This window comes from Condylostylus longicornis, unplaced genomic scaffold, assembly GCF_029603195.1.
Source record: "Condylostylus longicornis isolate FDR11 unplaced genomic scaffold, ASM2960319v2 ptg000044l, whole genome shotgun sequence".
In the NCBI taxonomy this organism is placed as follows: domain Eukaryota; kingdom Metazoa; phylum Arthropoda; class Insecta; order Diptera; family Dolichopodidae; genus Condylostylus; species Condylostylus longicornis.
The window spans coordinates 6,457,054-6,472,458 of NW_026578013.1; the positions used below are offsets into that span (position 1 = coordinate 6,457,054).

The 15,405-nt window shown below is 23.6% G+C and overlaps 1 protein-coding gene across 1 annotated transcript; it reads left to right on the forward strand.

Moving 5' to 3' along the window:
* The first annotated feature begins 533 nt into the window (after positions 1 to 533).
* Positions 534 to 2,670, forward strand: LOC129610301 (tumor suppressor candidate 3). The gene is made up of 4 exons (XM_055522835.1): positions 534 to 689; positions 951 to 1,683; positions 1,751 to 1,913; positions 1,975 to 2,670. The coding sequence occupies exons 1-4, from the start codon at positions 606 to 608 to the stop codon at positions 1,988 to 1,990; spliced, it is 996 nt and encodes a 331-aa protein (XP_055378810.1). The 5' UTR covers positions 534 to 605; the 3' UTR covers positions 1,991 to 2,670.
* The last annotated feature ends 12,735 nt before the right edge of the window (positions 2,671 to 15,405 follow it).

Here is a 15,405-nt window from a genome sequence, read left to right on the forward strand (position 1 = left end):
GAAATGTTTTTTCCTTTTATAAGTAACGTAAAGCATTTAACATTTAACAAAAATAACTACAAATTGTGTTGAATTTTTTTTTTTTCAAATTGGTAACTATACATCAGCATAAAAAAGAGCCCAACTATTGTTATACACGAATGATCTAGTGCAAAATTTTTGATTCAAAATAAATATAAAAAAATTTCAAGCATACAACAATAATATCTGTCAAAAAACCTAATACTAGTTTGCCTGTCACTCGGAGACTGTTGTAAAAAGGTCCTAAAATCTTACATTAATTATAATATTTTAATTTTTCTATAACAGTTATCAGAATTCTAACATTCAACATATTCTTTAAAAAAATAAAGTACATTTGTCTAATATCATAAACGGAAGAATATTGTACTGTGAATTTTTAATGCATTACAATTATATGTATTTCTATTGTGAATGTTTCAATTTCATTATAAAAGCATGCTCGTTGACAATTAAAAGCATAGAATAATTTTTTTCTATTGACATTTGACGTTTTCAATAATTTGATTTTTGTTAATGAGACGGGGTGCATATAAGAACCTATTTTGCCTATAATAATTATTATAATTAAATTTGTAATTAAAATGATTTTATTAAGATCATTATTAGGGCTTTGTTTAATTGTTATTGCTTTCTTAGTTATAACAGACGCACAATCAAAACAAAAGGTAAATATAAAATAAAATTTTTTTTATCAATAATTGTGTTTATCAAATATTTGCCTCGTCTATTTGATGAGGACACGTCACAAAATAAATACATACATGTATAAAGTACAATTGTAAATCCTTTTTGTATCAACATCTAATATAATTACATACCTTTTAGATAATTTCTTTTTTTAATTAATCACAAAGTTTTCAAAATATGTTTTAAAGAAAACGACAGTGGATGTAAAAGTTTTCAAAGTTGCTTCTTTTTGTTTTCAGCATGCACCGCAACTTAGTCTATCAGAGAAGGTTCAAAATCTTTTGGACATGAATATGAAAAAATCCGTCCTTAGATTTAATACACAAAAATTCAAGGAATATGTACGTCAAGCACCAAGAAATTATTCAATAATTTTAATGCTGACAGCATTGCAGCCAACTCGGCAATGTCAAATATGCCGGCATGCTAGCGATGAATTTACAATATTAGCAAATTCATATCGTTATTCTCCAACTTATTCGAATAAATTATTTTTCGCTATGGTTGATTTTGATGAAGGTCAAGAAATCTTTCAAATACTGCGACTAAATACTGCTCCGGTATTTATGCATATTCCAGCTAAAGGAAAATCCAAAGCAGCAGATACAATGGATATACATCGTGTTGGTTTTTCTGCTGAAGCTCTAGCGAAATTCGTACATGAACGTACTGATATTCAAATAAGAGTTTTTCGACCACCAAATTATTCCGGTACAGTAGCAGTTATTACAATGGCTGCTGTTGTTGCCGGAGTTTTATACTTAAAACGGAATAATTTAGAATTTTTATATAATAAACAAATGTGGGGTGCTATTGCTGTATTTTTCTGTTTTACTATGATATCAGGCCAAATGTGGAATCATATTCGTGGACCACCGTTAGTACATAAAAGCCAAAATGGAGGGATTGCATACATACACGGCTCATCTCAAGGGCAATTAGTTATTGAAACATATATTGTAATGTTCCTTAGTAAGTGAATTTTTCAGTTATGTATTGTCAAAAATTTTCAATTAAATCAATTTGATATTTTTTTTAGATGCGATGATAGTTTTGGGAATGATACTGTTAACAGAATCTGGATCGCAGACTGATATGAGAAAAAGTAGAATAATGACCATTGTTGGTTTAGGTTTAGTAGCAATTTTCTTTTCTTTATTGCTTTCTGTATTTAGATCGAAAGCCATGGGATATCCTTATAGGTAAATTGAAACAAATATTAACATGCACTTTGAAAAAAAAAACTAATTTCTTTATTTTTAGTTTCTTATTTAAATAAATTAAGAATGATCACCGAGTATAAGAGAACAAATTCTAAATAATTCAACTGTAATGTTATTATAGATAAACAAAACACACCTTAAGAGTACATAATTTAAACGATTTTTTAAATATAGATTCTGTAGTCAAAGTTAAATTTAAATTCCTACTTGACACAATATATTGAATATAATTTCAATATTTTTCAATGAAAATAAATAAACTTATCATAAACTTAACGCATTTCATACATAATATAATAAATTTTGCATAATATTTTTGAAATATTTGTATAATATAAAATTAAATATGCTATAAATTAGTTATGAATATTCCTCAATTATTTTAAGAGCAATAATGTAGTAAATTACATACGCATTTCACTTTTGATTTGATGGAAGCACTGGAAATTTTTCATTTATGTTCTCTAATATATTTTATTGTATCTCTGGTTATAAAAATTGTTTTAAAATTTTTAGTTTTGCTGTTAAATGTAAAAAAATGAAAAATTCAAATCTAAATTATGTGGTTATAGTACGTATGGATATTAATTTAATATTTTTTCATTTCTGAAAAAAACTTACTGATGAAAACCAAATTAAAAAAATTGTTTTAGAAAAATTATTATTTTTCATATTCATCCAAATCTATAAGTTACTTTTTTTTATTTTGTAAGTTACGATTGAAATAAAATTGATAATAAAATTTAATTTTTTGATTGTAATCTTTGGGACAATTGCAAAATTTCCTTTTTTGCTATCAGGAAATTTGAAAATTATACGCATCTTGTTTAAGAAAAACCTATTTATAAAATCAATACGATAAAATTTATTTTTTAGAAACTTGGAACGAAATTTGAAGAAATACCTAATACATTCGTTCCTCTAGATTTTGTAGATTATTGGAAATTATGAAGATTTTCAAATTTAACTAATAACATAACAATTATACATTATTTTTTTAGTTACATATCTTGTACTTGTACATACTTATTATAAGAACAAGATATTCTCGACTTAAAAATTATATATTTTCTACGATCATTTATTCATATAGAATTCAGTCAAAATTTTTGTTTTTGAAATTTAGTAATTATTCAAAATTTTCTCAAAATTGTGTTTCAAAATTTTTCTAATTTCTATATTTTTTATTTTTTTGATGAAGTTTTCGGTTATTTTTTTTTTATAAAAGTAAATGCGGTTTATTTTTAATATTTAGTTGAATATCCAAATGAATAAAGAAAAGTTTTAGGACAAAGCATAATTAAAATCACGGTAAGTTCTTGTTTTTAGAATTCAACTCTTTAAGTTATTTTGTAAATTTTTTTTGATTTGATACTACGTCTATAACTGAAATTGAATCTTGTTAGAAATCTAAGAATAGTCAACTTTCTTTTCTTAATTTCTTTGCTCATATCGTTAGCCTATTTTAAAACGGTCGCTTAAGGCTAAATAATTAGATATACAATAAGTATATGTATGTATGTACAAAATAAGTGTGTGCATCACGGTGTGCATACATAAATATTTAGTATAGAATGTCACGTTACGTAGTTGCGTAGATCACATTCAAATAGATGTATTTAAAATAAGTTTTGACAGAAAAATACTTAATTAAAATATAGGTTTTATCTTCATAGTAATGAAATTCAAAAAATTGAATAATTTTAATAGCAAATATACAGGATTTAATTTATAACAAAAAAAATTAGATTCAATTGAATAAAAAAAAGAATCTAACATTCATCATTCCAGGTTTTTGATGATGTCTTTGAGAATTAATGTACGAACTGTCAAGATATGCATTTGTAGAAAAATGTAGAATTTTTCAGCCTGTTTCAAAACTATCGCCGTAAACTCAGATAAAAACTAGATTTTTAAAATTTACCAATATCAAATTTCAAGTATTTCCAGTGGCACAATTATTTACTACTTTCAAAATTTACTTAATTTTTAAGTTATTAAGTTACAATCGATCGATGCAGGTTATCATTGTCAAAAATCCTTCTATTTTCAAACAATTTTTTTTAATTTACACATCCCTTAATTTTATTGAATGTGATAGAAAAAAAAATACTGAAATATGGCATTTTATGATAGGTGTTTCATAAATTTCCATTTTGTTTCTTCAATAAAAACAAATTTCAATTTTATTTGACATTTCACCAGTTTTAAAATCTTAAGATATTCTTCTCTTTCTTAAATATATATATACAATTTTAGTTCATATTTAACAGTACGGCCTGTAAGTGTGGATTTATAGAAAAAAAAAAGTAATTCTTTAATTTAGAAAAAGGAATTTTTTTTATTACATCTTCCTAGAAAAAAAAAACAGTGGAAATTTTATTTTTTATTTGAAACACTTAACAAGTAAGCAAGAAAATTCATTTAATTTTGACATTTTTATATTTAATAATCAATAAAATGAAAAAAAGAAATAATGGAGAAAAGAAAATGGTCAATAAAATTTCACTTATCTAGTTGAAATATTTGACGTGATTGGAATTTAGAGAAAAGAAACGAGTTTTTTTTCCCCACAAAAGATTTAATTCAAAAAAATTTATATTAATTTAATTAGAATTGGTGAAAAATTAAAGTTTAATTCTAATATCGATTTTATGTAAATTTTCATCAAAATGAAGGAAGTTTTTTTTTGTCATTTTCTTTACTCCCAAATATTCTATGACTCAGAAGAATTTCTTAGATTGATGAGATTTTTTCAATTCTTTTTTTGATATGGTGGTGTGGCATTGTCATAAAAATATAAAAAAAAAGTTGATTTCCGTTTTAATACAATTGAATTTTAGAATTAATATATAAATTTTAGTAAATGTGCTTTCTAAAACATTTGAGGACTACAAATGAAAATGCTTAAAAAACTAAGCTTTAAATTATTTTTCTAATAAATGATTGTAGAAATTTTTTGATGGCAGATTTCCAATAAATTTTTCTTAAAAAAGACAGTAGTAGTAAAAAAAGTTGGTTTAAGTCTTTTAGGAGCATTAACTAAAAGGTGTCATATATATCTTATCTACTCTATCAAATATATTTGCCATTTAAATGATTACATGAGCCATTTCATTTTCTTAAACAAGTATTTTTGTGTTTTTTTTTCTGTTTTTGCGGTTGTTTTTGCTTTGAAAAATTGGTATTTTAGAGAATGTGTATAATTCTTTTTTCATGTTAAAAAGAGATAGAAACATTGATTTTTTTTTGGATAAATTAAAAGTTGTACTGTGCTGTACTAGTCTATCCTAGGGGTTAGCTACTATAGGATAGAGAATTAATATTATTGGATATGCAATTTTGTTTCCTTTTTAGCCTTTTTATTTCCTTTTAGTGCATTATAACTGGATACAATACTACAAGTGCTTTAAAGAAATATATATATATATATATATATATATATATATATATATATATATATATACATACATATGTACATATTATTACTTATTAGATTATTACTAATAAAGATTAAACAAGGGCCTAGAATACATATGTACACACATATATACATAACTTCAATGAATATTTCAAGGGTATTTACATGAGATCTCTTGAGGCAAGGGTAACATGTGGGCATTTGAATTTTAGGTACCAACATGCATATGCATACGTATGTATGTATGTTTGTACAGAAGCGGAACACTGAAATTTGAAAAAGAAATTTATACAATAGAATTTTGACTTGAATTAAAATAATTTGAATTATTTTAAAATGCTCGTGGATTCTGCAAATTTTTCGATTTTATTCAAATATGTAGATACTTAGATATTTATGTACTATGTGAATAGGCATGTACCTACATCTTTTTAAGACTCTAATAAATATATGTATAAAATAAAATTGAATAATAGTAGCGTTAGACAAAGCTTAATCTATACAATGTATGTTTAGGTATACGTAGGTGTAAATAAATGCTCGTCATGAATTAAAGGTTTCATTAAATTGAAAGTTCTATATACATAAATATTTAAGATCAAAAATGGTTCAATTTTTAATGTTAAAATGTATCTGCAGCACAATCAAAAGTAAATTAATCTTACATTTTCCAACTTTGTTTTCTAACACAAAACCAAATTTTTCAATTTACAAGGAAACACGAGTAACTAAAATCTTTTATACATACAAAATTTCCATTTCGTTAACTTTTTCTGGCAAATCTATTTTTGTTTGTGTTCCCAAAGAATTTAATCGATTGGCTAATTTTGGAAACTGGAATGAAACAAGTTTCTTCTTAATTTAATCTAACCAATTAAATTTTGGATAAATTATTTCTTTTGCATTTCTCAATTCTAATATACCTACATAAAATAGTTTCAATAATTTTTATTTTCAAATTTACAAAATTAAAATGAACATGAAATGGTATCACATCAAATTTTATGATTATTATCTTGATTCGATTATCTGGTAACATTAAATTAAATGCATATATTATGCCATATTGGCAAGTTTTGGTACCCCATAAATGATTGAAATTTGTAAAGGAGATTTTTATTTTTAATAAAAACCAATTTATATGTTAAGTTGCCGAAAATTTTAGATAAGCAAAATAATTTCTTAAAATTAAGTCAAATGTTTTCAATATTTAAAATTTTCAAAATTATGTATATACTTATGCATATTTATAATATAAGTACATATTTTATAAATATTTTCAACAACAATGTTAAAATACATAATATCCTTAATGCTGTTAACAAGAAAAAGAGTCAAAGATGCAATCATCACATCCAAAAATTCATTATTTCTCTGTATACGTATGGTATGTATTTAGGCGCCTCTATAATATAATCATAGCAGTATATTACAGTTGCGCCCATCTATACCGAATATTAAGTATAGATAGGCGCAATACTAATATGTATGTAGGTACACATATTATGTATACATTGTTATATTCAAAATTTAGTATAGATACTTTTATAAGTATAAGCAACAAAAAAAAAATGCATCCTTATTATTTAGAATATAATATTAAGTTTATTCCTGTTAGGCATTCTTATAATTTATACATATAATATGCATGTATGTATATGTTATATATTACGAGAATGCCTAACAGGAATAAACATGGGATGACCTAGATTTTCTTTATTTGTTTTTCTTTTCTGATAAAATCCAGAAAACTTTTATTCTCATAGTTGGTATAGCATTAAAAATTAATAATAATTTTTAATATATGATTTTAGTTGCAATATATAATATTAATATTGTGCTGTTTAATTATTTTATGGATATTAAAAATTAATTTGTTGTTAAAATTTATTTTGTCAACATTTAATATGGTATTCTTTTTTTTTCATTTAAAATTTAAAATAATAATTTCTTTTTAATAGCAAAGCGAAAAATATTGAAAATTTTCTGTTGTAGTAAAATCATTATGGCGTGTAAACAAAAAACTCATAACTCCTGATTTGTACAATGATTTAGGAAAATCATTATTAAGTTCTTATTCTGTGTACAAAATTTGAACATATTTTGTTCATTCATTTATAATATAAATTTGATATTAGCCTTATATACTAGTACAGTCTAAATCGAATATTTGACCAAAAAGGATAATATTAATATTGTACCTTAAATAAAATGCTTAATAAGCATTTATACATTATATAAGAAATACAAAATTTTATTATAAAAAAAAAATTAATAAGCATCCATATTGTATAAAGTTTTATACCGTTATAAAATGGCGTATCTTAACTGTATAATGATGACCCCTTTTTATTTTCTTTTTTGCTCTTTACTTTTCCTATTTTGGATTTTAATTTTTGAAGGTTTTTATCCTTAATATTTTAAGTAATAATAATAACAATAATAAGAATAATAATATGAAATATGTACATACATATATTCCTTACAAAAACAAAAAAAAATAAGGGGAGCTCTATATAAATAATAAGAATGTAGGTATGTTTTTCGAGAAACTTATGTATGAGAAACAAAAATGTTTTGTTTTGTTAAAAATACTAAAAAAAAAAGAAGTTGTCTTAATTTATTGATGTTATATTTTAGAGTATTTTCCGACAATACATACTAGTACAAATAAATTTGTAAGTACATGATATAAGGATATGAATAAATGTATAGTACAAAGGATAAATATGTAAAAATTTATGTAAATCCCAATAAACAAAAAATTGAGTGTAAAAATATTTAATATTGCAAGCGACACGACAATTTCTACTTTCTTTTCTAAATTTTCAATGAAATTTTCAAAAAATGTCAATTTTTTGAAAATATGAAAATTTTAAATAAAATATTGGTATCGGTTTTTGGAATATTTTTTTAATAATGTCTACTATAAATAATTTGAACTTTCTTGACAGATTTAGGATGTTACCAAGAATAGAGAATAAATATTGTCAGTATTAATTTGCTTGGTTCTTATATTTTTTTCTTAAAGATTTGGAAAAATAAGAGACTGAAATAATATTTTTTATTCATTAAACAAAATTCACGAGTAACTTTAAATAAGTATTAGCTATTTGACTATACAACCAGCTATTGACTATTTGACATTTAATAAGGTGATTTTGGAATTAATCAAATTAATTTGGAATGTAGAACACTGATTTTGAAGTCAAATGAATTAAAATTCGCTTTACCAAATAATTCCTAGTGGAATGCAAAATATCGCCAAATATATTAAAAACCCTGAAAAAGTTTTTCCAGGGAGTCATTTTTGGTCATGAAAATTTTAGCACTTTGGAAGTACTTTCAATTTGGAGATTATTGTTCTTAATGAATTAAAAATATATTTTATCTTATTTTATTTTATGCAATGCAATGCTTATTTTTCCTCGTTGTTCTTACTGATAAATTTTTTGTTTATTGGGTATTTTCCCGTTTAATGTACGTATAACCAATTTATACATTCATATATATTATGCATACTTTTAGGATATTTTAATTTATTAAAAAAGGATATTCTTTTATTTTTATATGTATTATATGTACATAACATAAACATGGTATATGTGTTTATTTTTTATTAAATACAAATTTGTAAAAATTTTCATATAGAAAAACAAGAAAAGAATTTTTTTCTATGCTTTCATATGGAAAAGAGGGGAGCTTATCCTTTTTTTTTTTTGTTCAATTTTTGTTTTTGTAAAATAAAAAAAGAAAAATAGTGATGGATTTTGGGTACATGAGTCTTCTTTTCGATAATATATCTATAAATGTAAATACATATGTATGTATGTTAAGTTGTTAACTTCTATATGTATTAGAGAGATAAAAATTGTATATGTATGTACTTAGTGTAATATTTGAAATTAAAAAATAAAACAAAGAGTGAGAAAAAAAAAGAACTACAATATTATTATTTTCTAAAGAATTCGGAAATGCGCATGAATGTTACTAAACTTTGTATAATATATTGTATAACAGTACATTATGTACTCATATTATATATATATATATATATTATATTGGTTATAATATTGTACTTGCATTCATACATATGCATTATTTACTTACGTTTATGTATAAGTAAAAAAAAATTTTTTTTAAATTATTTTATTCTAAAAATTTTTCCTCATTTCTTATTTTCTTCAATTGAAAATTCTTAAAACTTTCGTCATCGTCAATATCATTGCGTCTCTATACACTTATATAAATATATTTTGTATAGGCTATATAATAATAAGGATTACAAAAGAAAGTAGCAGAAAACCCCGAGTAAAATTTTCACATGCCAAAAAAAAAAAATTCTTTTCTTGTTTTTTTTTTTAAATAATTATTTTTTATTTCACACACAATACGAATGTACAAACATGAGTGTATGACAGAAAAAAAATAAAGTAAATAAAATAAAATTTAAAAAAAAAAATCGATTTTCGTAGTGTGTACGAATGTTTTTGCATTTATCATAATTTTGCATTATCCTGAACTTATGTAGAAAAATAAAAATTTTAAAATTAAGTTAGTCAGTTATTCTTACATTTTAGTAAAATTTCGGTTAATACTTGCGGTCTTATTAAAATTATTGGATTTGTTGCTGCCACAAAAGAAGTTATTTTTCATCAGGTAACTTAAAAGTTGTGGTCATACATGTATGTAGATATACTAGTATACAATTAATAGGATATTCAGTCTATTAATTTTTGAATTGCCTCCAGTAAATTTTCCAGTACAATTTTAAAAGTTATGGCCGGTTTCGTCGATATAAAACTTTATATTATATCTTATATAACATCAGTTCGGTTTGAGATAACTATTAGAATTTGTGAAAGAACTATAACTAAAAGGAATGTTCTAAGAATTTAAAATCAGCGGAAAATTTGACTTGTACTTTTTTATGATGGTAATTTGAAAATTAAAATAGTCTCCAATATTTAGTTATAATAGATTTTTCATCATATTTTATGAAGTTTAAACTGTATCACACCGAATTTTCACATAATAAAGAATAAGAATCTGATCGCGTGTATCTTGCCTTATTTTACTCACAAAATGAGAAGAATGTAATGTAATTTTCTAGTGAGAAGAATTATTCCGTATTGCGTGCGTATCTTGTTTTTTTCTCAAATGTATACAAAATTTATTCGCTTTGTTTTTGAAAGTGAGACGTTCAGCCGATAATTTTAGAAAAGTGCAAAAATGCAATTAAAAAATGTTCTACTAAAAATTTGGCATTAAATGTATTAGTTCTTAATGAAAGGCTATAAACTTTTCAAGTTTGGATCTGTGAATGCTAATAATATTAATTTTAATTTTATGTTCAGAACAATTTCAGTCTTGAATTATTCAGTGTTCTCTCCGTGATTTCATTTAAAAAATTCTTATATTTTATGTTACTTTACAATACAAGTGTATTCCGTCATAACTTACATTTTGACCAGCTGCCCATCTAAGAGTAATATTATCTGTAAAATTTATGTTGCTAAAACTATTTACCGTATGAAAAGCAGTAAAAATCAAAGTAAAAAGTCAATTATTTTACAATCTATATACACACGCTGAGCGTAATACCGTTAGCAAAAGAAAAAATGCCCAATCATAACTGTAAATTTTAAGTTTGGGTTTTTTTTTTTCATTTTATTATCTGTTTTCCTTTTAATCAAAAATTAATTAATGATCACTTCAAACAGAGATTTCTGGCAAAAGAATTTTATTTTCTATGAAATTTTTAACTGTTATTTTTTTTTTGTTTTCAATATAGTTTCTTAAAAATTGATATTAGAAAGTTGAAAGAAGAAAAATAATGTTAAAAAGCAAGAAAATGAGGTGCCATTTAGTAATAAAAAAAAAACAAAATTTTGTTTTTCATTAACAAAATAAAAAAAAATAGAAAGAAGAAACCACTAAAAAAATTTCTTTTTGGTGTTCAAAGTTTTCTTTGAAAGATCGCTTTTAAAAATAAAAAATTAAATAAAAAATAAAAGTTTTTGTATTTAAACAAAATTGTTTAGCACTTTTCTAACCTAAAAAACAATTAGGTAATCAAAAAAAAATTATTCTTCATTCGAAAGAAATGTAAAAAATTTCTTAAATTTTTTTAATTATTAGTGAATTAATAAAATTATCTTGTTCGAGTTATTTAACTTCAAATTTTAATTTTAATATTTTTGGATGTAGATCAAGTGCAAAGTAATTACGTTATAAACAATACACATCTTCGCATACATGAATGAAAATTTATTTGGTCGCAATTCGTGACTACCAGCTAAAACTTAATTTATAAGAGGAGAAAAATTTAATTAGTAAAAGTGTATAAATAAGTGAAAACTAGAATCATAGCAAGTCTATGTCAGGTTACTGTCAAATTATCAGCAAAATTTTGAAATACTTCAGAAATACAAGTAAAATTGCGAAGTTTTGTGTCACCGAATTAGTTTTGAATAAATAATACGAAAGAATACAACTATCAAGAATATTAAGTATTCGCTTAATTTAAAGAATTTAATATTCTTTAATAATTAAGAAAATAAAATTATAAAATTTCCACCAAAATAATTCATTTGCCTACATCAAGGCGCAAAATCTTGTTACTTGTTGTTAAATGAAAATTAATTTCAATTTAACAACAAATAACAGACAACTCTTACATTATCAATATCTAATTAATGTACATACATATATATATTTGTAGATATATATGTATGCGTCTATATTATGGCCATATATAATTTACGTTATTAAGTGTATTTGTGCACGTGTACTTTAAGTGTACATCTCTTTCGCCTTTATTATAATATTATTTTATTACCTGAAATTTTGATAATCGCAGTTAGATTTATTATTCGATTATTAAATTGAAAAAAAAGAGCCAAACAGCATCTCTTTACATACATACATATGTATATATGTTACGTACATATGAAATGTCTGAAATCTAAAGAAAGTGAGCTCATCGCATTCTTTTCATTTTGAGATTTCTTTTTTGTTCGATTTTTTGCTCTTTTTTCCTTATTACTAACTTCTTTACGATTTAAAGCGAATGATCTTGCTGTTTTTGTTTTTTTTTTTCTTTCTAAAAATTTTAGATTTGCACCTTTTAAATTTTTTTTTGTTTTGTATATGAAACAGGTTTTCTTTTTCTTTAATTATATAGGTGTTCGTATTATTATTCCATATGTGTACACATGTGTGTATGTAAATATGTGCATATTTCAAAGATTCATAAATAAATTAAAGAAATATGGAGAGTATACCTGGAAAACAAACTGACAAAAATGAAGGAACACAAAAAAAAATAAAAAATAAAAAATGGGTCTTCAATTTTTTTCTAAACCGAAATTATTGCTGGTTTAGTTCAATAAATTTTAAATTAAGGTTAAATTTTTAGATCATTGTCCATAAATTAAGAATTAGTTGATTAATTTTAAATTAATAATTCTAATTAGAAGTTTCAAAATTATAATAATTTGACTAATCTAAATTTAGAAATTTGTGCTTAAAAAATGCCATAATTATTGTTATACTTGAGGCAAAGTTAATGAATTTCGGTCAAATTCAAAATGATTTAATTTAAAAATTGATTCACATATATATATATAATATAAGTGTACATATGTACATATTGATGATTTCCATATTGTAAAAACTGCGTAAACTTAAGCGAAATATCAGTTTCGATATAGTAAAGTAGCTAATGTCAAATGTATGTTTTTGACAATTTAAATTTAAAATTCGTCGGCTATTTATGTTGACAAATACTCGGTAACAATTTTACGCAAGCTAATTAAAAAATGATCTGTTTCTAATAACAATTAATTATAATACGAAAATATTCTCAAATAATTATTTTAATTGTCGGAATGACAATGACGGAGTTGACACAAAATTTGCTGTCAATTTCAAATTAAATTAAATTTTAAAATTCCGAGAAAACAAAACCATAACCAAACAAGATCGTTGAAATATTTTGATAGTTTTAAATCTTTGATTATATTTATAATATTTTGAATATGCACATTTTGTGAAATGCATGTTGTTTGAAAGATAACAATTCTTGCATACGTACGTGGAAAATTTTAAGAATAATAAAAATTAATTGCTTCGTATTTTTGTTAATTACAAATGAACCATATGCTTGTCATGTGTTCATCTATGTATATATGTCATAAAAACATAAAATTGAGGTAAAGGACCTTTTATTTTTTGTTTTCAAATTAGGCAATAAAAATATTTTACCCGACTTGAATTTAAATTTAAAATAAAAAGTAAAGGAAAACCTAACGCTAAAATTCTAATGACTTTTTAATGAGGTTTAAATGATTTTGAATGCTTTGTAATTTGTTTTTCAAACTTTTAATAATATGAATTTAATAATCAATTAAAGAAAATTTAATTTAAATGTAAAATATTTCTATATTAAAAATTTTAAGAGCATAGAGAAAAAATTTTATTTAATAAATTTTATGGATTGTGTGTAGTGTCTCAGTATGTACTAAATGTGGGGCCTTTAAAAACTGGACATCGAAATGTTTTTTTTTACAATATTTCCTGTATCATAAAAGATATTTTAATCTATAATGGCCTAGATTAAAGCTTAAGCAGCTGGTACTGTTCTGTAAAGAAAATTTTGAAAGTTTTAAAAAAAATTCATTTGAAATTTTCGAGACAAAGAAAGTAAAAAAATAAAAGATGAGCAAAATTGGAATTTTCCTAAAGTTATATGCTTATATTTCCAAAAACCCGCTATTCTTTTTCTAAAGTCCTCTTAAAGCTCAAAAACTATTTGTTTGAAACGAAAACACTTAAGTATGTTAAAATTTCGCCAAAATTTCCTAAAATCCCTGCAACTCGGATACGGTTCCGATTTAACATTATGTTTCGAACAAAAAATTTTACTCATTTTCGACCTTCTGCCCAGTGGTATACGGCTCCTAACTTCACAGAAAAAAAAGAGTAGAAAATTTACCTAAAACAATAGTATAAATCACCTAATGAAATGCTTGATTTTCAGCCTCCTAAACTATTTAGCTACATTGCCTAATTTAAATTAGCTGAATTTACTTTTTAATAATTAGGAAAATTAACCAAATAAATTAGCTAATTTATCTACAATACTAGCTAAAACACCTAAACATTTGTCTGGATTTCAACTAAGCAAATAGTTGGTTCACCTAATCTTTTAGTTGAATTATTTTAAAATCTTTTTGGAATTCAATTAAAGAAATTGGAATTTCACCTAAATAAGTAGCTGAAAAATATTCCCTACAATAGATAATATGCCTAATTATTTAGTTATAAGAATCGAAAATATAACTATTTAATTAGATAAGTAAAATAGAGTTTTTACCTATTATATTAGAAAAAGTACCTAAATAAATTCGGCTCTCTTCTAAATTTATTTAGGCTTAATCCTGAAAATAAGAGGATGTTATAAATTAAAAATTAAGTTATGTTTCATTTAATTTTATTCACAACAAAAGAAAAATGTATTATTTTTAAAACATATATAGGTAATCAAAAAAAAACTTATTGGTTTTCAAATCACTAAAAGTAATTACGTCATTAATTTGGTATAAAGTATTGTGGACATATAATTTATTTGTGCAACTTAGTTTTTCAAATTTCAAATTTTTCAGGCTCCAAATGTAATGATTGACTTTCTGAAAGTTTTTAACACTCCTGCGTTTTGGTATTTTTTAGATAAACTGTAATATTTTTCTAGTAATTTACCTCGTTGACCTTTAGCTCCAACGTAAATTTACTAAAAGTAAAACTATATCAAGAATCCAAGTAATTACATTAACGTATAAACAATAAAAAAACAACTACTAACCAAATCGAAAGTTTCGCTTATGCTACTACCTTGCTGCAACGTAGACGTACTCTGTGTATTTGAAAGCCAATTTCCTACTGTATTAGATGTAGATAATGTATCAGAACCTTGTTTTATTTTTTAAATTTTTTAAAATTAATTTCAATCACTAAAAATTTACTTTACAAAAACAAAACTATGCTTCT